The 20,436-nt window shown below is 41.8% G+C and overlaps 9 protein-coding genes across 15 annotated transcripts in view; 3 read left to right on the plus strand and 6 right to left on the minus strand.

Annotated features, from left to right (window-relative positions):
- Positions 1-118: 118 nt before the first annotated feature.
- Positions 119-6,282, plus strand: LOC117571189 (ubiquinone biosynthesis protein COQ9, mitochondrial). Its single transcript, XM_034253226.2, has 4 exons — positions 119-276; positions 4,679-5,382; positions 5,442-5,651; positions 5,715-6,282. Exons 1-4 carry the CDS (start codon positions 216-218, stop codon positions 5,751-5,753), a joined length of 1,014 nt encoding a protein of 337 aa, XP_034109117.1. The 5' UTR covers positions 119-215; the 3' UTR covers positions 5,754-6,282.
- On the plus strand, positions 444-3,131 carry LOC117571188 (uncharacterized). Its single transcript, XM_034253225.2, has one exon. It carries the CDS (start codon positions 565-567, stop codon positions 2,542-2,544), a length of 1,980 nt encoding a protein of 659 aa, XP_034109116.1. The 5' UTR covers positions 444-564; the 3' UTR covers positions 2,545-3,131.
- Positions 6,283-6,290: 8 nt separating the features above from the next.
- LOC117571187 (tyrosine-protein kinase receptor torso) lies at positions 6,291-10,911 on the minus strand. Its single transcript, XM_034253224.2, has 13 exons — positions 10,558-10,911; positions 10,248-10,490; positions 9,952-10,189; positions 9,687-9,769; positions 9,459-9,627; positions 9,095-9,400; positions 8,724-9,038; positions 8,503-8,674; positions 7,997-8,444; positions 7,848-7,942; positions 7,671-7,793; positions 7,329-7,613; positions 6,291-7,273 (listed from the first exon to the last, which is right to left on the minus strand). Exons 1-13 carry the CDS (start codon positions 10,696-10,698, stop codon positions 7,219-7,221), a joined length of 2,673 nt encoding a protein of 890 aa, XP_034109115.1. The 5' UTR covers positions 10,699-10,911; the 3' UTR covers positions 6,291-7,218.
- Positions 10,912-11,126: 215 nt separating this feature from the next.
- On the minus strand, positions 11,127-12,145 carry LOC117571190 (calaxin-like). 2 transcript variants are annotated; one of them, XM_034253229.2, is made up of 4 exons: positions 12,127-12,145; positions 11,613-12,025; positions 11,449-11,556; positions 11,127-11,383 (listed from the first exon to the last, which is right to left on the minus strand). In XM_034253229.2, exons 2-4 carry the CDS (start codon positions 11,994-11,996, stop codon positions 11,207-11,209), a joined length of 669 nt encoding a protein of 222 aa, XP_034109120.1. In that variant the 5' UTR covers positions 11,997-12,025; positions 12,127-12,145; the 3' UTR covers positions 11,127-11,206. The 2 variants fall into 2 exon arrangements, with proteins under 2 accessions (XP_034109120.1, XP_034109119.1); XM_034253228.2 differs by lacking the exon at positions 12,127-12,145 and having other exon boundaries at positions 11,613-12,041.
- Positions 12,146-12,411: 266 nt separating this feature from the next.
- On the minus strand, positions 12,412-13,558 carry LOC117568483 (calaxin-like). The gene is made up of 3 exons (XM_034249169.2): positions 12,947-13,558; positions 12,787-12,894; positions 12,412-12,732 (listed from the first exon to the last, which is right to left on the minus strand). The coding sequence occupies exons 1-3, from the start codon at positions 13,331-13,333 to the stop codon at positions 12,553-12,555; spliced, it is 675 nt and encodes a 224-aa protein (XP_034105060.1). The 5' UTR covers positions 13,334-13,558; the 3' UTR covers positions 12,412-12,552.
- A 99-nt stretch (positions 13,559-13,657) lies between these two features.
- Positions 13,658-16,851, minus strand: LOC117571473 (uncharacterized). Of its 2 annotated transcripts, XM_034253631.2 has the most exons (4): positions 16,595-16,851; positions 16,160-16,515; positions 15,570-16,092; positions 13,658-15,507 (listed from the first exon to the last, which is right to left on the minus strand). In XM_034253631.2, exons 2-4 carry the CDS (start codon positions 16,489-16,491, stop codon positions 14,926-14,928), a joined length of 1,437 nt encoding a protein of 478 aa, XP_034109522.1. In that variant the 5' UTR covers positions 16,492-16,515; positions 16,595-16,851; the 3' UTR covers positions 13,658-14,925. The 2 variants fall into 2 exon arrangements, with proteins under 2 accessions (XP_034109522.1, XP_051860117.1); XM_052004157.1 differs by having other exon boundaries at positions 16,160-16,850.
- Positions 16,852-16,907: 56 nt separating this feature from the next.
- Positions 16,908-17,683, plus strand: LOC117571478 (putative ATP synthase subunit f, mitochondrial). Its single transcript, XM_034253640.2, has 3 exons — positions 16,908-16,973; positions 17,041-17,123; positions 17,249-17,683. The coding sequence occupies exons 2-3, from the start codon at positions 17,045-17,047 to the stop codon at positions 17,491-17,493; spliced, it is 324 nt and encodes a 107-aa protein (XP_034109531.1). The 5' UTR covers positions 16,908-16,973; positions 17,041-17,044; the 3' UTR covers positions 17,494-17,683.
- Positions 17,684-17,696: 13 nt separating this feature from the next.
- Positions 17,697-18,770, minus strand: LOC117571477 (uncharacterized). Its single transcript, XM_034253639.2, has 3 exons — positions 18,299-18,770; positions 17,913-18,246; positions 17,697-17,868 (listed from the first exon to the last, which is right to left on the minus strand). The coding sequence occupies exons 1-3, from the start codon at positions 18,699-18,701 to the stop codon at positions 17,697-17,699; spliced, it is 909 nt and encodes a 302-aa protein (XP_034109530.1). The 5' UTR covers positions 18,702-18,770.
- Positions 18,771-19,032: 262 nt separating this feature from the next.
- The window catches only part of LOC117571474 (uncharacterized), a 29,741-nt gene continuing 28,337 nt past the window's right edge, over positions 19,033-20,436 (minus strand). For all 5 annotated transcript variants that reach the window (XM_034253636.2, XM_052005923.1, XM_034253633.2 and 2 more), the window contains one exon: positions 19,033-20,335. In XM_034253636.2, coding sequence (XP_034109527.1) covers positions 20,138-20,335 — 198 coding nt within the window. In that variant the 3' untranslated portion in view covers positions 19,033-20,137. The remainder of the gene's footprint in view (positions 20,336-20,436) is intronic.

Raw genomic sequence — 20,436 nt, forward strand, 5'->3', positions numbered from 1 at the left:
AATTGAAATGTATATTAACTACAAATGAACAATTAGCGAATAACTTTTTCTATAATTTTATACAATTGCAGCAGCCCTAAGTATGCAGTGCTGGCAAAGTTACAAACCTTAGCACTTTGCAGCACTAAACGAGCTGTGAATGGCGGTATAACTGAACGCCCAGAAGAAGAAGCACACAATATCAGTTTGGCCCACAGAACGTTTGGAGCGCTAAAATGGCAAACGTGCGCTGTTTGCAAAAAGCATTACGTTTGCAAAAGTTCGTCCTGCCAATCAGTAAGTAAAGCATGCATAAAATCCCAATTGTTATCACACCTCAGTGACGAGTTTAACGCGCGTTTCGCAATTCGCCCATTACGTGATTACGAGCCGTGTACGAAGAAGAACATTCAAAGCGAACCATAAATGAAAACAGCTGTTTCTGTTTCCTCGCTTGATACGTCAGGGGGGAATGAATGAAAACGAAAAAAGAAAAAAAAATTGATGCCGGTTCGTCAATTTTAGAATTTTGCTGTTCAAATCAATTAAAATAAAAAGTGCTTATAAATTAAACTCGCAACTAAAATGGCAGACGCACAAAATCTGCTCAAGCTGATCAAACAACTGCTGCTGGAGCGCGCCTACGATGGCGTTAAAATGCTCTTCCAAAGTCCCGTCGAGGCAGCCAAAAACTTGCCACTAATGCCACACATTGCGCTGGAATTGTACAACGATGTGTGTGCTCCGCAACTTAATGATGCGACAAATGTGGGAAATGCGCCGCTCTTCGACTGCTTGAATGAGCTGCTCAAAATCGTGGCCGAATTTGCGCCGCTAGAGGAATTCATGCTGGAGCTCATGGAGAAGATTGAGGAGAGCTCCAGCATAGCCATCTTCTCGGCCTATTTACGTGCGTTGCAAGTGGTGTTGTTGCGGCAGGGCAACAACAAGCCGCAGGCCATCGAATGGTGTCTCGCTTCAGTGGTGACGCGCGTGCGGCAGCTACAATTACCGGATTATCTTCGCGAAGGCTACGACGAGCAGCAGGCAGAGCTGCTGGAGCAGGAACAGCAAATTGAGCAGCTGCTGGCCCATCACATCACCATCGATCTGTGCTACGAGCCGCTGCTAAGCCAGCTGCAAGAGGAGCAACACTTCAAGGGCATCTTTCGGGACTGCAGCTTGAATAGACGCAACGTTTTCATTTGCACGCTGATGCAGCTGCTCGACAAACCGCTGGCGCTGCTCGAGCTGGGCAATGCACCGCAACGACAACTGCATCCAGCAACACGACGTTTAGCGGCCCCAGAACATCGTCAGCCGGCACAGACGCAACGTAACTATTTGCTAGCCCGCCAGAAAGCTGGACGGGCTCAGAGCTATGTGCAGCAGGTGGTGACGAGTTTGACACGCAACATTTGCCGTCTACTGGGCGATCCCTACTGTCTGCTCTCGCTGGTGGAGCAGCGCACACGCTGGAAACGTCGCCTGAACGCCAGTAAGGGCGTCTACGAGATGAGCAGCCACAATCTGTTCCTGGTGGATGAGAAACTGCCACTGCCCGCGCTGGGTATGTTCTATCATGCGCTGTTCGTGGGTCAACTGCTGCCTGCCACCGCGCCCAAGATTTATGCCCCTCTACATCTGTTTGAGGCGTCGCTCTACCTGGCAACTGTGCTTCTCGAGCAACCGGAGCCGGCGATGCAGCATTGCGGGTTGCGTTTGAGCGATTACATGCTGAGCATACAGTTGGAGCCGCTGCCACAGAGCACACTGGATCTGGAGGTGCACAAGCGTTATTGCGAAGCTGTTTGCAAGATCACCGGTTACTCGCCACAGGAGGCACTGCGTCAGACGGCGCTGCAGGCGCTGCATCACTATATACTCGCTTTTGAGGACTGTGCCAAGTATTTCATACTGAGGAATCTACTGGCCACACTGCAGCATGACGGCATCTTGGGTTACTTGACGGGCATTTACAAGGATCTGGTTGCAGCTGCGCTTAAACAACAAGAGCAGCCACTTCATGAGGTCTACTGCGGCGCCAAGTTTCGCTCGCTGCTGCTGCAGTGCGTCTGTGTGCTGCCCGAGGATGTCAAGTCGGATCTACTGCTGCATTCCGATAGCTTATCGAATTCGCTTAACTTCTTGCGTTTCCTCGCGCTGGGCGACCTCAAAAATCGCACTGGATTTTGGGATGTACGTGACGAGATCGAACAGCGACTGCTTCAGCCGCTGGGCACCGCTTTGAACTTTTCGTTGGCCCATTACAGAGCGTACAGAGAGCGTGTGAAGAACGGGCAAAGCGCTTCCGATGATGAGTTGATGCAGAAGCAGCTCAACATGCTCGCTGTCAACATCAGCAACAGTGGGATGGCGGGCGAAGGCGATGGAACACTGCCGGACATTGGACGCGAGGAGAAGCTTGAGGTGCTGGCGGGCTCCATAACGGGACTAGAGACGCTGCGTGTGCTATATGCGCGTGCTTGCGAGATTCTGGAGCAGAGCGACCTAAAGCGCAAATTCTTGGCGTACAAGACTGTGGCCATGGAGACGGAGCAATAGGTGGATGTTGAGCTGAGAATGTATGCGGAAAACGAAGCTGGAACTAGAAAAGAAAGCAATTTTGCAGGAAGGAATTTTGGCTGAATGAAATTTAGAAATAGACCCATAAGTTAAGCGGGAACTGTAGTTGCATCTGTTTGTGAAAATGGACCATTGATTATTGATTTGAAATGGTTGTTGAAGTGAAGATTGTGATGAAACTTATGCAGAAAAACGCAGTGGAATTGGAAGATGAACTAACAATGACAATGGAGATAGGAAAGCAACCGTAACTTCAAATAGCTCTATAAGTTAAAAGGCAACCGAATTTTTGAAAATTGCGCGATAAGTGAAGAAGGAAAACTTAACTGAAAATAAAACTCTAAACAACTGATGCAACTAACTAAAGAACAACTGACGCCTCTCCTCTAATGAATGATAAATGCGGAAGCAGCTCCTAATTCTAATCCTCAAACAGATGTTTTATGTGCATAACGAAAGCGAAATGAAAACAACTATTTTTTATGACAAATTTCTTGTTTGTTGTTGCTTTGCATTTGGAATTAGTTTAATAATATGTTTTTGGGATTTCGGTTTCATTTTCATCTTCAGAGCAGGTGTTAATTGTCCAACAAGCAGCCAGCTCTGATCTGATCTTGGCTCCAAGCCAGCTTAATGATGCTAATTAATTGCGCAGCGGCGTCTGAAAAGCTGAATCTCTAAGCCAACGCCTTTGTTGTTACCTTCGACAACCTTCAGCTGCAATTAGCTGTGCCAAATTGGGGGGGGGGGGTCCCCCTTTCCTAATACTGCTGCTTGCGGAATGCAAAAGTTGTGCAGCTATTTTCATTATTTTGCCCACTCTGACTGCGCATTAAAATTAAACGCTTAATTGCAGTTGATTTTGGCATGCAAATGCATCTAAGCTCTAAACTCTCTCAGCTCATTTCGTTGTTTGCAATCAACACTGGGGCTCGATTATTAATTCTAGAAGCATATTGGAAATAAGTTGCAAGTTGATTTTAAATTTAAAGATCCCCTTCACTTTAAAGTGATTCATTTTAACAAGCAAAAAACGCAGATTTTTTTATCGTTGTCCAAAGACCAACAAAAGAAAACATTGTGTCAACAACGTTTTTTAATTTAATTGCCTAACTAAATGTAACTTAATTGTCATTCATTATAAAATGTAAATTTGACAAAATAGTATCTTTATTATTTGCAAAGCGCGTGTTGTCGTTTTATCAACACCTCTTGGTGGGTCAGCTTTGTGTCATTTAGCACATTATAATGAATCATAAGTATAGTTAAAGTAATTGCTTTAAAGTTCACAACAAAGTTCTCGCGCACTTTAATTGCTTTCATCTTCAACAAAATCGTGTGCTTGAAGCCTTCAACCTGGTGTCAATTATTCATTCTAGAAGCACATGGGAATTTTAAATTTAAATATTAAAAAGATTGCTGCATAATTTTACAAATGGCTTTTAACTTCAATACAAGTTTTTTTTGGCCATTGACTATTGTCTCATCTCTAAGATATATTCAAACTGGAAATTTATGCAAAATTTACTTCTTAATTTCAAAATATTTATCTGCCGATTATAAAGCTCATTAAAAAAATTTCAGTTTTTTTTATCTTACTGCGCAAAAAATATTCTAATGACAATCAGAGTTCAAATATATATTGGGATAACACACTTCTATTTATTGTAAATTGTTGCTTAATAATTTGATGTATTAAAACAATTGGAGCTTGGACCCAACGGTGACCTCCGAAAGCACATTAAAAAGAATCACATCAACTTCTGTTCGGTACCATAAACTTTCATATATTTAAATTGATTCCAACATATTTGCAAATAATAAAGAAACAATCATAAAATTAAATTGGAAATAATTAATGTTAACAAGAAAATTGTTTTGAAATGCATTTCAACTGCACTTTACGTTTAGTTCAGACGAAGTAAACAACATGAGGTCAACTATGCACATTGAGAGCTCATTAAAATTAATCACATATTTGCTGTACAAAAAGTAGTTTAAAGATAACTACAAACTAAGACAGTTAATTATACAGCTCGGACTAGAAGTGTAATAAAATACGTTGCAAAATTGATCATTAAATTAACTGGCTGACTGAACTTATTTTTTGCAGATGCGCAGGCCAGTCGTCTAAGCTCCAGCGTCGCCTCCAGCAGCAGCAGCAATCACAACAACACACTCAAGCGCGCACAGTCCACAACATGGACAACTTTAACCCGCAGTTACACCAAAGATAGCGATAAGCTGGAGGATTTCCGGGCACGCGAGGAGCAACGCGAGCGGGAACGCGATGCTGCCGAACACAAGACACAAACAGAGACTAGTGGTGGAGGAGGAACAGCCTCCTCCTCGGGAGAGCAAAGCCAGCAAAGCGAACAGCAGTCTGAGAAACAAGCCAAAGTTGACGCAATACGTCGCAAGATACTGGATGCAGCCATGGAGCATGTGCCGCAGCATGGCTGGACCAAGCAGGCCATTGTGCTGGGCGCCGAGTCCAGCGGTTATCCCAGTGTCGTCCATGGCATGTTTCCTGAAGGCGGCTTTGCGCTAGTCTCCCACTTTAATGGAAAGTGCAACGCGCAGCTGGTGGAGTATCTGCAGCACAAGACCGACAATGGGCAGAAAGAGGTAGCTGATCCATTGGGTTTTCTGGTGCAAGCGGTGCGACGACGTTTCGAGATGATTGTGCCGTACAAGAAACAGTGGCCTCAGGCAATGGCGCTGATTGCACAGCCCCAACATGCGTCCACAGCGCTGGCGCAAGTGCTAACGCTGGTCGATGACATTTGCTACTATTCTGGCGATCGCTCCGTGGACGTAAGTTGAATCCTCTCGGGCGTCGACTTCTTGTAATCTAAACATATTATTGTACACAGTTCGGTTGGTATACGCGACGCATTGGACTCGCGACGATTATGAAGATGACGGAGCTTTATCTGCTGCAGGACACGTCACCAAAACATGTCCAAACCTGGGAGTTCCTTAAGAATCGCATGGATGAGGCTGTTCAACTGCAAATGACTTTGGCGCAGACCGACGGCGTCACACAAAAAGTGCAACGTTCCTTCAACTCGGCCTTCATAACTGTAAGCTAAGAAAATGTACATAATTTATACTAAATTAATCAAATTCTAATCTCACATTTGCAGGCGCGGAATATTTTGGGTCTGGGCTACAACCGCGATTAGTAACATCAACAACAGCACTTGCCACAGCGTCTGTGTGTGTTATGTATAAACAAATATATATATATACAAAGATTTACACTAACAAAAAAAAACAACCTTATAACTATACTATGTATTTTCATATATTGTTTTTAAAGGTGGTTAGCTACGTTTATGCGGTGATTTTGTTGTTTTAGTGTTGAGTAGTGTCCACATATTAAGCGATCGTCCTCGCGCTGTTATTACCTATCGGTTTTCTATCGATTTATTTCTTGCACAGCAGCCATCTTATATTGTTGGCGGTAAATTTGAAGCTATTTTAAATGTGTGCAGCACTTTAAGTTTACTTTGTTAAAGGTTAACAATTGTTGTTTTATTTTATTTCTAACATGCAACTAATCACAATGTTTGTCGCATTAACGTAGCTAGCTGCTGCATTCTTATTGGAATGTGATATTGCTACAATTATAAAATCAGTCCATACCTGATATTTTTAGTTGGTGCACTTATGTATGTTCGATTAAATGTTGTTTGAACCAATGACAATTAACTAACGACTTTCGATTAATTTGTTTTATTTGTTCTTTTGCATAACACAACTATGAAACGTGCAGTCATTACCCAATTGAATTAATTAGGTCATCAAACATATGGCGACATATGTGATCTGGTTGTTGGCAATGGACGGGAACGTGATTTTGTTGTCAACGTCTCACTGTTATCTGCAACGAAGTCACGTGGTGACCATGTCCATCTGCTAGCATCTATGCTGGTCTCCCTGTAGAGAACTGGAATATTTTTCTCATCCAGTTGAAATTTTACTCTGGGCTGTAAACGTGTTTCTTTAGGCTTCCGAGCTTTTCGCTTTGAAGTTTTTGCATTGTGTTTGGCAGCCACCACATGGTCATAGAGTTCCGAGATGCCCCTGCATATTTGACTCTCCACATGCGTCACAGCTTTCTGATGTCGTCGGCCATAACGATGCCGCCTTCCGTCCCCTCGGCCCAGCGAGTCACAACGATCCGAAACCTGCCGCACTGGGCAGAGTGGACATGCATAGGGAATGGGCTCACAAGTGGTCCATGCCATGCGGCAGCAGTGTTGGCACATTTCTAAGCTCTGTTATTTCAAAACTACAACGTATGTTTATCCTAGAGAATTTCCAAACAATTTTGTTATGGGGCTTTTGAATTTTGAAACATACAAGTCAAGATAGCTACTAAGATCTGATTTTAAGTTTAGAGTATTCCAGAATATTATTCGATTACGTATTACAGAAAATATGTATTTATTAATGTTTTATTAGCGCTGGGAATGTTTCCGATGCTTACATATAATATTTGAAAGCTATTTAGCTTTGTTAAGTGGGTTTTGTTAATATAAAAAGGATCTGAATACATACAAAAAAGGAGACTAATCACAAATCCAACTATTTACTTAAAATGTATTGCACAGTAAACAATTAAAAGACCTGAATAAATCCGAACTAGTGTAAGGGTTGTAAATAGTGCGGATCATTGGGCGCTTGCTTTTCCAATTGGCTAAAAATAAGAAGTACAAATTAAATTAAAATTATTAAATTGAGAAAACACTTGCCAGTGCTCTGGGGAATTAAGTTGTTGCAGCAGCCGTTGTGGCACTTCTTTGGTAGCCAAAAGCATGACTCCGAGGCGCTGCATAAGATCAGAAAATGTCGGCCGATTAGCGGGTATGGAGCACCAGCAGCTTTCCATCAAAGCGAATAAGTCATCCGAGCAACCGTCGGGTCGCTTCATGCGCACACCTTGACGCAACAGTTGCAGCAAATCTCTGGGCGAGATTGAGGGATACGGCATGCCGCCCAGAGTTATGATTTCATAGAGCAGTACGCCAAATGACCAGCTAAAATTAGAATTGATAAATACGTTTAATTCAAATATACTGAAATTCTTTACTCACACGTCACTCTGGCTAGTGTAGACCTGATGAGTGAGAGATTCCAAGGCAAGCCATTTGATTGGCAGCTTGCCGCTGCCACCGGACTTGCGATACACATTCTCATGGTACACATCACGACTGAGTCTGAAGACAAAATAAACTGTTTGATGTTCCAAAATTGACTGTCCAACAACTTACCCAAAATCCGCAATCTTAATGGTGCGATCCAGTGAGATAAGGACATTACGCGCTGCCAAATCTCGATGGACAATCTTATTTTGCGCCAGAAAATCCTAAAACAAACCACACAGTTAGCTTTGTAAAAGATTTGTGAGCTCTATATTCACCATTCCAACAGCCACCTGTTGGGCAATGTCCAGCAGATCGGCATATTTCAAAGGTTCCCGCTTAGTTGTCAACTGCGCGTCCATTGCCGTGGGCTGAAAGTATTCTTGATTCTCAAAACTAACAATGCATTTCTTAAAAGGCTTTGGCTGCTGCTTAGTGGGGCGCTTCAGATTCGTTGGAGGCGCTGCCGGTGGATTGGCATCAATGTTTTCAATGTCCTGCAGTCCATAGGACTTGTTGTCGGCAGCAAAGACGCAACCCTTTCCAAGACGATAAGAATCAATTGTCGAAAGATCTGACTCGGTTTCCTCCTCCAATGTGGACAGCACAGAGCTGTTAATATCCTCGATGCGTGTGTCGTATTCCAGCAGCCGTTCCACTGACTTTTTATCTGATTTTGTATGTTTACTCTGTAAACAGAGCTCCTGACGAAATTTCCATTCGTCGCTGCAAACAAAATTGTAGTTTAGATTACTAAAAGAATAAGTTAGCTGGTTTAACCTACCGTAAGAAACTCTGTAGGCTACCCAAGCCGCAGTATTCAATGAGCAGCATCATGCGTTTGCTACACCTGGTCGAGTAGCCAACAATGCCTACAATATTTGGATGCCGTCCCACAGCCTTCAGCATTTGTATTTCGCATCGGAAAGCCTCCACATCCTCCTCATTGGGTTGATCTACAAGAATATGATTTTAGCTGGAATTTATAACAACTTCGTTGTTCACCTTTGAGTAGCTTGACGGCCACCTGACGCTGTTTGTAGACGCCGCGTCGCACCAGTCCAAAGGCGCCTTCGCCAAGCACATCCTGCAGGAGCACAGCATGTGGCTCCACCTCAAGATCATCATCCAGCTCAAAGTTATCCTCCACAGCAAGCGTGGCCAATGTCAGGTGAAAATCAGTGGACTGATTGGGCGCCGTCTTCAACTCCTCGTCCTCCAAATGCCGATTGTGGCGACAATTTCTCATGGAGAAGAGTCCAAAGATGCAGCAAATGGACAAAATGGGTGAAAAGATCATCAGTTTGACCATGGTGCTCACTATGCAGTGAAAGGATGTGAGTCAAAGATTCAACCTGGCAGAAAAGGTGAGTTACCTTTTATCCAGGGCTCCAGCGGCAACTTGGTGAGCATGCGCATGGTGGCATTATTGCCACCTTTCGTGTGTGCCATAAGATGCACCTCGAAACTGCTGCCTAGTATGGTTATATTGGGGATGTAGTAATGACTCGCCGTGCGCTCTACGTAGAATTGCGACCGATTGCCATCCTTGTGCAGATCGAGCACATACAGCGTATAGTTGTCCGGCAGATACTTGGGAAATTCCCAGCTCACATTCAGAGCCAGCACATCACGCTCGAAATGCGATTGCAAAACGGTCAAATTGCTTGGCTTGAGAGGCTCTAAAAAGACAGTAAACTTAAAAGTTTTGGTGACAATTTAAAATGCCTTATGACTGACCGCATATAGTGTAGTTATAGTTATACCAATCCAAGCAGTTGGGTGCATTGAGCACAAGCCAACGCACCTCGCTCTCTAGATGATTCTTGTCGTTGACGGTGCGCACGCCAACTTGGAACTGCTCGCCAAACTTCATGTTGGACACTGTGTAAACATAGGGTTGACTTGGCTGTAAATGGAGCATGTTGTAAGAAATCAAGTGAAATTAACTATATTCCGCAAGCTTACATCTCGGAAGTGCACTGGCATAGGAGCTCCTAGACTGTGGCTATTCGTGGAATAGTGTATTATGTCAAACAGGCAATTGCGGTCTGTGAAAATTCAAAACAAGACAAGTCAAGTACTAAATAAACATAAATAAGATAGACCATGAGATGCCTCTTTCTGTCTTTAAATACCATAATACCAATGTACTCTATACTAATAAAGAAGCTACCTTCTTCAACATGTAGCATACTTTTCCGGTAGGGTGTATAATGGAAACAGTACTTACCCACCGATGACTGCCATTCAACATCGGCGGCAATACGTCGCCAATTGGTGGGGTCTTGGTAATAGCGACGGAACTGCACCTCTCCCATGGCACTTGGCTGATAGCCACGTCGCAAGGTGGAAAAGCTCTCATCGTTGGCTATATTCGAATAGCCGCCATCAAGTTGCATGGACAAGGCGGTTATCGAGTACTCGGTATTGTCCTCCAAGTCAGGTATGGTGAAAAAGCTGTCATCTGACTAGGTTGGGCAAACTTCATTCTTATCTATTTTAGTACAAATTTTATTTTTAACCCACCAGATAATGCAACCGCTTCGTATCAGGATTACTTTTCTCATGTATCTTAATCATAAACATGGCGTCCTTTTGACTGGAATTTTTGACTTGCTCACGGTCATGTTGCACCCAATTAATGCGAAATGAGAGCGCAGACTCGGTGCGACAAACAAGCATTAAAAGGAAATTATCCTGCACTTTGTGTAGCGCTAAGTTTGTTGTATCGTTAGCATTTTGACAGTAATCAAAGCAGTCTCTAAAATTCTAATTGCAAGACAAAGGAAATTTAAATGGCAAAGTTTTTGCGATACCAGGGCTGAAGTACACATACCTTTGCAATATTGTTTTCCAGGCAGTGCTTGGAGCAGGCGGCCGCATTGAGAAGTGCCTTGTCCTCTTGGAGCCGCTCATTTTCATTGTGACCCACAAATAAACCAAGCAAAAGCGTATACTTGGCGTACAAAATCAACATATTGTTGTTTTTCGTTTTCTTTTTATTTGATCGTTGGAGTTTAATGCAACACCTTATTGCACCCCTACTCAGCAATGCACACTGTTTTGCCAATTGGAAAGTGCTCGAGCGTGCTCTCCCACACTCTCTTTCTCTCGTGCTGTCCCTGTCTAACTTGTATGGCCAGCGCTTCGCGTAAGTCGACTGTAGGCAACGGCAGAAGCACGCGAACTAAAGTCGAAGCGAGAAGCAGCGATTAACGAACAGGAAGAATTGCTGCAGACCGACAAATCCAAATTTGATTCTCATTTTTGCTTTTTGTTTTGTTTCATTTGTAATGCAAAAATTTGATATGCATGTGTGTATGTTTGCTGTTCGGCGCCAATAAGTAAAACGATCTGCAGATAACGGACTAGATAATTTTTTTATATGTATATGGTTTGCTGTGCACAAATACGAAAGAGTATTCGAGTTCTATATTCGCTAGATATGTAGATAAAGTAGAACTTGACTGCTTTTTCGAAATGGCTCAGCTTAAAATATTCACACAATGGCGAACAGCTTCCAGTTGGGAATTGGAGGGGAACACTTTGCCCAGAAACTCCATCATCATGGGCTGCTTGCGCACGCAATCGGAATATTCTTCTATCGAAATAAACAGATCCTTATCGAGATCGAATTTCGAAAATATCATTTCAACCATATCCTGAAGGTATGTACATATGTATGTCTATATAAATTTAATTATTTAGTATAGTAATAATTATTTACGCCACGCAGCTCGTGTAATTCATCCTCGTCGTCGCCGTCGAAAAACTTGCTCACAAATCGAACAACTTGCTCGCGATCCAAGTAGCCTCGATCTGTGGTATCATAAATCTGCAATATTGTACATAGGTTAGTCGCAATAGATTTCATTGTTATTGCGCACTTACGCTGAATACAAAATGCATGCGTTTCTCAAGATCTTTTGAGAAATAAATGGCAAACAAGCGAATGAAACTGGGCAGACTGCAATGACGATCTGAGGAGAACTTTGGATCCACACATTCCGGATCCTGGCTAATGCGTTGCACAATGCTCACATTAATATCACGATCCGAAACATGAAAGAACAGCTCCAATATATTCCCCAGTTGCACTCGCGTGATAAACTTGGACCGTGGCCCATTCTCCAGGGCAAACTTATGATAGATCATCGAGAGACAAAGCAGCTCGGTGTTCGTAAATGGCGATTCAAGACGAGTGATGATTGGCCCAAAAATATAGTTGAAGCGCGCATTTTCCATATAGTCTAGGGTAAGATCCAAATCCTTCATTTTCACTATTCAACACTTGAAAACTTTTACTTAAAAAAAAATCAAAATAGAATATGGCATTAGTTAAATCGAGAACTATAAGAAACAATTAAATATTTAATTGAAATTTCTGTGAAATATATTGAATTACTTAGAAAATGTAACTAGTTCATTAATGAAACAATATTATTTTTTAGAATTATCATTTTCTACAATTCAAATCTTTGTCTTTTCCATGTAGAAAATTGCACAAGTAAATATAAAAAAAAAAAACAATTTAAAAGAATGAAGTTTTAGGTAAAATAAGATAAATCTGAAATATTATACATTATGTATAGATATTTTTATCGAACAGGTAATTAAAAAAATTTTAATAATAAATAAAATTAAAATTTGATTTGCCTAATAAACATGAACAACATGAAAACGCAACAAATTTGCAGGCTTCTTTCCATTTTATTTATTTTGAAAATATGTATGTACATATCTAATATTTAAAATCCCTACCGGTCTTATCTATTTATTTTCTAACATTACTTATATAACGCTTTTTAACCGTTCTAAAATCAATTGGATTTTAATGTGTGTGCAAATTGCAGCACAGCCCAACGACATCAAGATCATTTTTGGATGGAAATACTGTGCCTAGGAACTCTAATAGTTCGGGTTGTTTGCGCACAGTGTCACAATACTCTTCGAACGAGATGAGCAGGTCCTTGTCCTTATCGAATTTTTGAAATAGCAACTCAAGCATATCCTGTGAAAAAACTATAATCAGTGAACAAAAAGAATGCAAAAGTTTATATTTTACAGCTCGCATTTCAAAAATCTCGTCCTCATCGTCGCCTGTGAAAAATGCGTCTATATAGCGCATCACAGTCTCACGATTCATAAAACCGTATCCATCTTCATCATAGACCTGATCGAAAACCATGTTAAAATTGTTGTGCATCAATGGAGGATTTACTTACGCTGAAAGCAAATCGCATGCGCCTATCGAGATCGTTAGAGAAATAGATGGCAAGCATCTTTATAAAACTGTTCAGAGTGCAATGACGATCTGGATGAAACTTTGGATCCACACAGTTCGGATCGTCGCTAATAGTTTTCACAATGCGATGATTAATCCGAGGATCCGTTATCTTGAACATCATACGAATGAAACCGCTTAATTGTTGCACAGTCATATATCTCGTTCGAGGTCCCTCGCGTAGTACAAACTTGTGATAGATCATCGAAATGCAGAGCTTCTCGAGTGTTGAGAAGATTGAGGCTTCCATGCGCGCAACTGCTGTTCCATACACATAATTGAAGCGAGCATTTTCCATATAGTCAAGGGTCAGATCTAGATCCTTCATGATGATGATTCCAATCTAAACTTTCTCTCAAATCAACAATAGAAAACTATATTAAAAAACTTTTCCCTTTTTAAAAGAGCTTTATCACAAAAATTCTCCCAAATATAATAAATTGTAACGTAACCTTAAAAAAATTTGAAAACTATCTAGTTATTCCTATAGCCCTAAATATTTTAAAAACTATATAATGCTATTTCTATTACGTATCCCAAACTAAACTAAAGTAGAACTATGCATACAAAATTTCAATGCTAGAAACTTCAGAAGTACTTGGATCGAAAAAATTCTCCAGAAAAATAAAACAAAGTTGGTTGGAAATGCATTTTCTTTATCTAATTATTTAATGTTTCCTTTGCTCGAATTATATTATTATTTTTAGTAAGCTAAAGCAAAGTTACAGGATATTACAGCGCTATACAACACAAATGGTACGGCGAACAGGGTATATACGGGGTATATACGTTTTGTATACATATACTTACCAATGTACCTTGCTTAAAAGACAAATCGTACAGCTTACAAAAAACGTAACTTATCGACGTACGACAATTATAAAAGTTTGTTTTTATACGCGTATGAAACAATCATACACAGAATACAACTACATAGATGTACAATTATGGTATAGTTTATGTATATAATAAAATTATACATAATACAATCTTGTGTATAATATATATTTAAAAAAAAACTCAAAACGATAAACTTAACATAGCTAAATGAATGAATGGTTGACCACAAAAAACAAACTGTGTTGTTTTTTGTTGTTCTTGTAATACCATGACAAAAATTGAATACTGTCTGACGTTTGTTGTTTGGGATGAATGATGTGAATAACTTAATGCTGCTATGAGTGTTTTGTTTTTTGAGTGACTCAGTTGCAGTTTGAGTATTCGAAAGTCGATAGAGATTTTGTAGAGCAATTTGTTCACTTAACAGATACCAGGATACAAATATAATAATACTAATATTGGAAAATGCAATGTGTATGTTTGTGAGTGTTTTGTTTGGATGCTGTGTCCTTTGCCTGTCTGTTTGTGTGTGAGTGAGTAAGTGTGGCATGCACAATAATAACAGTCCATCAGTTTGTGTCATGGCTGAGCGAACGTTGCCGCCGCCAGCGTGTGGCAACGTGAGTATTTCGTATTCGTATTTATATTTATAATCTTAATCGTATTCGTATTCATTTTTTGTTTGTTTTTATACAGCACAATTTGCTTAGCTGCCACGACTGCATTTAAAAATGCAGTTAACATAAATGGTAATAATGATCAACTTTGAATGTAAAGGATCTAAAAAGTGAAAATGCTGAATTAGAGATAATGTAAATGTCAGGGCAGCTTAGCGAAACATGAACTGTAATCATATTCATATTTGTATGCAACTTGATTAGTCTGAGTGTCTTTTTAAGAGACAGTTGAGAGTCGGCTACATTTTGCTAAACGCATTTCAAGCTAAGAGTTTTGCTTCCATTTTTGTTTAAGTTTACAGTTTCCACTAAATGCTGGCAATGTTTATCATGTTGTGAGTGTGATGGAGAGTGTGTAGTCTGTTCTGAGTTGTGTGTGATGTTTGTGTTGTGTTGTCTACAACTAGTTGTAGACCAATGAATTGGCATTCAACGCATGCACGGCGTCCGTGCTGCTGCTATTCGACGATGACGATGGCTGCGCTGCAGCTGCAACGACACTGTCCAAATGCACATTATTGTAATCTGTTTTGGCATTACAACGCATTGCTCCCTGTGTCGCCGACTCCTGTCCTGCCACATCTCCAGCTGTGCCGTTCAAGCAGCAGTTGCTTGAATTGTAGACACTAATACGTGCTTCGTGCTCACGTCGTTGCTGACGCAGTCGCATGTCGTGCTCCTCGCGCATTTGACGTAGCTTGAGGTCCTGTTCTTGACGGTAGTACGACATTTTGAGTTCTTGCTCCATTTGCTCGAAGCGCAGCTTCTGCTCGTGCTCACGCCTTGCATAATCAATCTCGGCCAGACGCGCTTGCTTCAGCAGCTTGAAAAGCTGCTGCTTGTATTTCTCCTCCATGTCCAGGCTGCTAATTGTCTCGTTGGGACCAGCTGTGGGCGTGAATGGCCCAACTGCAGCGGCACTGGCATTGACGGGTGACGTTTCAGTATTAAAGTCTTCCGAGAGCACCGATTGAGCTTGTGAATGCTGCGGAAGGAAAGTGGACAATAAATGTTGTCTAATTGTATAGGTTAAATTATAGAACTCACATTGCGCTGTCTTCGTTTGCGTGTGGGCGAAGTCTTTTCGTTGTCGGCGGAGCCAGCGGCACCGTCAGTGTCATCCTTGTGCTGTAGCAAAGGTTTACCTTTGGCCCGTTTGCGTCGATTGGGCGCTGATTGAGGCTGTGCGCTCTCCTGCTGTGAGTCTCCGCCTGCGGTCGATGGTGGTGGTGAGGGTATGGCTATGGTGGATGTTTGCAGCGTATCCTCGCTGGCATTTGTCGAATTGGGTAGCGCAGCTAACGGCATATCCTCATCTTCGTCCATTTCGAGCAGCTCCTTCTTTAGCGGCACATTGACAGCGCCATTGGAGCCGCTGCTGCGCGTTTGACTGCGCGATGAGACCGGATCCTTTTGCAGTTCTTCCATGAATTCGATCATGCGCATGCCCTCGAGCACATCTGACTTGGGATGCTTTTGCTGATACTCACGTTTGGCGGAGTTCTTCATGCTGCGCCATTGCACCTGGATTTGTTCGAGTAACCGATGTCGAAAGTTCAGCGCATTGAATCTGCAACATTATATTTGTTGGATGAATTGGACGGTCATTCACCTAATAATTGCATTGCTTTACTTACTGTTTGGTGATTTGGGACCAGGCCAATCGCTTGGCCTTGATGCTTTTGGCATCGACACTGCGATTTTCAACAAATGCCACTTTTGTTTTAATCACCTCCAATAGCAGACCACGTTCGGCCTCTTCCCAATTGAGTGAGCGTTTTTTGCGTGTGCCTTTTTTCTTGCCAGTCGCACTTTCTTTTTCAGCCGACTCGTCCGCAGCATCTTCAGCATTCTCCACCCCCTCATCGGAGGCATTTGTGGCTTTTGTTTTCGACTCCGCCTTTTCATCATCGTCGTCATCTTCCTGCGGCGATGGTGCACCCTTTGTTAGCAGCTCTTCCAGTTTCATTTTACCAGCAATTTGTTTGTTTGTCTGTTATTTAGAATATTATTATCGTTATTTAAGCGCGATTCCGATTTGCAAAAAATTCTTATTTGATTTCTGTATATACTTTGCATTGACGTTGCCACTCTTTTCAAATGCAACACAAGTGGCAGCTTTACACTGTATCGACAGCGAATTTCGATCATTTTTACACTATAGTGTGGCCATATCCGGCATATTACTGGTACCAAATACAGGAAAGTTAATTACTTAGCAGATAATAAATTAAAACAATTATTTTATGGTAATTGAAAGGGGTCAAAATATTTAATTTAGGGTTTATTATAAGAAATTTAAAAAATGTTTCGGGTTGTAGTCAGTGTTACCGTGCGTATTATTTAGTTATGTTTTAGTATATTTTAAAATGGATCCCACAGCCAATCGTGCACACATTTGCCTTGAGCAGTATCGATGCCCCGAAGTTCTCATACTTAGTATCGAGCAAAGTAAGTAGCAGGCGAGGAAAACCAATTGATTGAGAAAAATATATAAATTTAATTACACACACAACAGCGAGATGGCTTTCGGAGACTATCCAGCTGAGTATAACCCAAAGGTGCATGGACCTTACGATCCAGCCCGCTACTACGGAAAGGGTAAGTAAACTTTGCAAAATTACGTAATTTTCGCCGCACGATACTTCTTGCGGTATTAAACGATTTCTTGGCACTTTATGTAATGTTATTTTTTTCAATTTGTTTTTTGTATTGCTTCCTTGCAGCTGATGTGCCCTTCGGTCAAGTGAAATTGGGTGAACTGGGCGCCTGGTTTAGCCGCCGCAACAAGACCCCAAATGCCATTGGTGGCGCCATTAGCCGTGCCTGGTGGCGCTGGCAGCACAAGTATGTGTTCCCCAAGCGTGCTGGCATTGCACCCTTTTTCCAGATCACCGTCGCCAGCATGACGTTCTTCTACTTGATCAACTACACTAAGTTGAAGCACCACAGGAACTACAAGTACCACTAAACGATCAGCTCGTTCGACGAGCTCTTCAACACATATTTTGTTATGACAACTTTCGGCAGCCATTCGGTAAACGGGAGAGAGAGAGTTGCATACATACATTAAACAACAACAAAACTATAATACTAATTGATTATTCTTGTCAGTTTTAATAAAACGTCTGCGAATAACTGTGCTGCACTTAACCCCCTCACACACTGCTTCAATCAATTAATCACACACGCTTCGGTCGCTGCATTTACTCCTGTGTCCAGTTGTGTGGTATTGGTGGCCGTGAAGATTTCGCAGATGAAAGGCAACTCATGGTCACAACTCGATGTCGTTTGCCAAGTGGCCTGCGGAGTTAGCGCCACGCAGCTGGCATTGGCCTGGGAAGCACTACAGGAGAGTAGTCAAGGAGTAGTTAAAACACAGCAACTTACCCTAAGCGCGGATGACCTGCATGCCAGGCGCTGAAGAGGAAGCACAACAGGCTCTCCTGCTGCTCATTGCGATAATCCATTGCTCTTAACGATACGCTGCTATTGTACTGCAACCCCACATAAGCCAAAAAGATGGCAGAGTTCGCTCGCTGACTATTGTAATCTCGCAGCCATTTGGCCAGCTCTTCTGTGCGTTTCTGGGAGGCAATGTGAGCCAGGCTGCCTCTGAACTCGCTGGCATTGCGACAACTCAAAGTAGCATCTGTGTAATTGGTGTGCCTGGTGTAGATCACAAATAGACCCACTTCCGGTATGCAGCTGATGTTGTTTAGAGCTATTAAAGAACTGCATTTAATACTCTTATTGGATGCCAAATGTTTTCAAACCTGTTGGTCTGCCATAGAGACTATAGTAGTCGAAGCGACTGTCGTTCATCATGCCCGCAAAACTTGTGTTTTGTGGACACTGCAGTACATGACAGTTGAAAAACTCTCCCGGCTGCTCAAAAACACTTAAGCGTTGACGTGCATCCTGCTTCGTATTAGGATATATATGTCGTCTCCGTTCGAGTGGCGCGTAGTTCAATGCTAATCCTCGGAACTCGCGTGCCAACTCCACGCATTCCTTTAGCGTTGGCGTATTTTCAAGAGCAAGTGCATCATCTGTGTTGGCTCGCTGACATTCACGCACCAGATGAAATTGTGGTTGAGCTTTGGCAGCCGCTGGACAGCTCAGCGTTCTGTGTGTTGACACAGATACAACTTGCACTAGTAGTAACAGTTTCCACATGGCTAAGAGTTACAACTGCTCCTCTGACTATTGTATTCATAGTATTTATAAACTGCAATTTGTGTGGCAATTAAATTGTCGCAAATTGTCGTCTGAGCGATTGAAGAGGATTATAGCTATTAAAGTGATTGCAACGCAATGACAACAGTTAGGCAACTGTCAGGGAACTTGTTATACTCGCTAGGCATTGGATAGGATACACTATGATAACTTAATGATAGGCGAAAACAATTGTAACAGGAAAGAAATGATTACCTGATATCTCATAGTCGAACACACTTGACCGTAGCTTATTAATTAACTTTTGCCAGTGCTGCCCATCAAAACAATATTCAAATTGGTAAATTTTATTTTACATTTTATTTTGATTAATTTTAGCTTACACTTAACTAGAGTTGTCGTTTTTATATATGCATTGTTTAAATAGTATATTGTTTTGTGTATTTATTTCAAATACGCATTGCACAGCTCCAGGCGAGCGTTAGATGAAATCGTTCAATGATCAAATGAAGCTGTGCAAAAGGCGTTTTAAGCTTACTTTGAGAATTAATACAAGTTAGATACAGCATAATAATAATTATGTTGATTGTGCTGAAAATTGGCTGCCCTGCTTAATAGATAGCATTAAATATTGTAGTGCAAAATAGTTGTAGTTAGATAAAATGACAAGAAACAAATTGTACAGGATATTCAACTAAGAACAAAAGTGTGGCAGGTGTTTGTTGTGTAATTGATTTACTAAATAAGTTTTTATAAATATTAGAGTACAAATACAAATATCACCTGAGCGTCGGCTGCTGCATTCGTTGTTAGTGTCGAGTTAAGTTGCATTTAAATTACCAAGTAATAGTTAATAATAAGTATAAGTATTTAATGACTGCACTACGGCGTCAAGATCGAGAAGGAAGTCCTACACCAAAACACTGGAGTGCGAAACAGAGTTGCAGCTGATCTGGCAACGCCATGGCGCATGCTGGACTGCTGCTATGGGCAGCACTGGACAACTCTGTGACATTAGCGGGCAATAGCCAACGAGCAATTGCGCGGTAATCTCTGCACAATGGGGACGGGGAGGAAAGGGAGGGCATTTCAAATTTCGTTAAAATACTAATCATAAAAATACTAAACTTAGACAGTTGCCGCTGCACAGCTATTGTGACCTTATAGACTAAACTGCTCCCCTAAAAAACATTCGTTTGTCAAGCGACATTTTTGACAAATTGACTACCGCAGTTGGCATCCGCATCCGCTTCGGCTTCGGCTTCGGCTTCCACATCCACTTCCGCTTCCACAGCTGCGCGAGTATCCTCATTCTGGTGCACGTTTAATTGATTTTTAAACACTTTGAGTGTTTGTTGCATTTTGGAAAAGTTGGTTTTTTGCTTTGAAATTTTGAATTTGCTCAATTTTGTGTTTTTTCTCTTGGCGCACGCCACTTAACTGCTGTGCGAAAAGGCGGTAGTTGTGTACGGACCGCTGTAGATAGAGCTGCCCGAGTTGGACACCGTCTTGGTGCTGCGACGCGCCATAATGCAGAGCACGGCAGCGACCACGGCCAGCATCAGAATGAGTCCAGCAATGGCAATAGCTATGGCAAACGTGCGCTGCGAGACGCACAGTGCATCCTCCTGAGTCTGCAAGGGAAAGCGAAATAGTTTGTAAGATAAGTCAAAGTTAAAGTTCACAGAGAGAATAACTGACGTTCTTAAAACAAGCATAAAATTTATTTAGAATT

The sequence above is a fragment of the Drosophila albomicans genome, chromosome 3 (genome assembly GCF_009650485.2).
Source record: "Drosophila albomicans strain 15112-1751.03 chromosome 3, ASM965048v2, whole genome shotgun sequence".
NCBI classification, from domain to species: Eukaryota; Metazoa; Arthropoda; class Insecta; order Diptera; family Drosophilidae; genus Drosophila; species Drosophila albomicans.

Coding starts and splice junctions, on each gene's coding strand:
- LOC117571189 (XM_034253226.2), top strand. CDS start 216: ATGGCAAACGTGCGCTGTTTGCAAAAAGCATTACGTTTGCAAAAGTTC. Junction 5,383..5,441: donor CTGGCGATCGCTCCGTGGAC/GTAAGTTGAATC, acceptor TATTGTACACAG/TTCGGTTGGTATACGCGACG. Junction 5,652..5,714: donor TCAACTCGGCCTTCATAACT/GTAAGCTAAGAA, acceptor TCACATTTGCAG/GCGCGGAATATTTTGGGTCT.
- LOC117571188 (XM_034253225.2), top strand. CDS start 565: ATGGCAGACGCACAAAATCTGCTCAAGCTGATCAAACAACTGCTGCTG.
- LOC117571187 (XM_034253224.2), bottom strand. CDS start 10,698: ATGTTGATTTTGTACGCCAAGTATACGCTTTTGCTTGGTTTATTTGTG. Junction 9,770..9,951: donor TGAATGGCAGTCATCGGTGG/GTAAGTACTGTT, acceptor GAATTTTCACAG/ACCGCAATTGCCTGTTTGAC. Junction 9,039..9,094: donor GCTGGAGCCCTGGATAAAAG/GTAACTCACCTT, acceptor TTCACTGCATAG/TGAGCACCATGGTCAAACTG.
- LOC117571190 (XM_034253229.2), bottom strand. CDS start 11,996: ATGAAGGATTTGGATCTTACCCTAGACTATATGGAAAATGCGCGCTTC. Junction 11,557..11,612: donor GCATGCATTTTGTATTCAGC/GTAAGTGCGCAA, acceptor ACAATATTGCAG/ATTTATGATACCACAGATCG. Junction 11,384..11,448: donor AATTACACGAGCTGCGTGGC/GTAAATAATTAT, acceptor ACATACCTTCAG/GATATGGTTGAAATGATATT.
- LOC117568483 (XM_034249169.2), bottom strand. CDS start 13,333: ATGAAGGATCTAGATCTGACCCTTGACTATATGGAAAATGCTCGCTTC. Junction 12,895..12,946: donor GCATGCGATTTGCTTTCAGC/GTAAGTAAATCC, acceptor GTTTTCGATCAG/GTCTATGATGAAGATGGATA. Junction 12,733..12,786: donor AGATTTTTGAAATGCGAGCT/GTAAAATATAAA, acceptor GTTTTTTCACAG/GATATGCTTGAGTTGCTATT.
- LOC117571473 (XM_034253631.2), bottom strand. CDS start 16,491: ATGAAACTGGAAGAGCTGCTAACAAAGGGTGCACCATCGCCGCAGGAA. Junction 16,093..16,159: donor TGGTCCCAAATCACCAAACA/GTAAGTAAAGCA, acceptor ATAATGTTGCAG/ATTCAATGCGCTGAACTTTC. Junction 15,508..15,569: donor GCAAACGAAGACAGCGCAAT/GTGAGTTCTATA, acceptor TTCCTTCCGCAG/CATTCACAAGCTCAATCGGT.
- LOC117571478 (XM_034253640.2), top strand. CDS start 17,045: ATGGCTTTCGGAGACTATCCAGCTGAGTATAACCCAAAGGTGCATGGA. Junction 17,124..17,248: donor AGCCCGCTACTACGGAAAGG/GTAAGTAAACTT, acceptor GCTTCCTTGCAG/CTGATGTGCCCTTCGGTCAA.
- LOC117571477 (XM_034253639.2), bottom strand. CDS start 18,701: ATGTGGAAACTGTTACTACTAGTGCAAGTTGTATCTGTGTCAACACAC. Junction 18,247..18,298: donor TCTCTATGGCAGACCAACAG/GTTTGAAAACAT, acceptor GTTCTTTAATAG/CTCTAAACAACATCAGCTGC. Junction 17,869..17,912: donor GCAGGTCATCCGCGCTTAGG/GTAAGTTGCTGT, acceptor ACTCTCCTGTAG/TGCTTCCCAGGCCAATGCCA.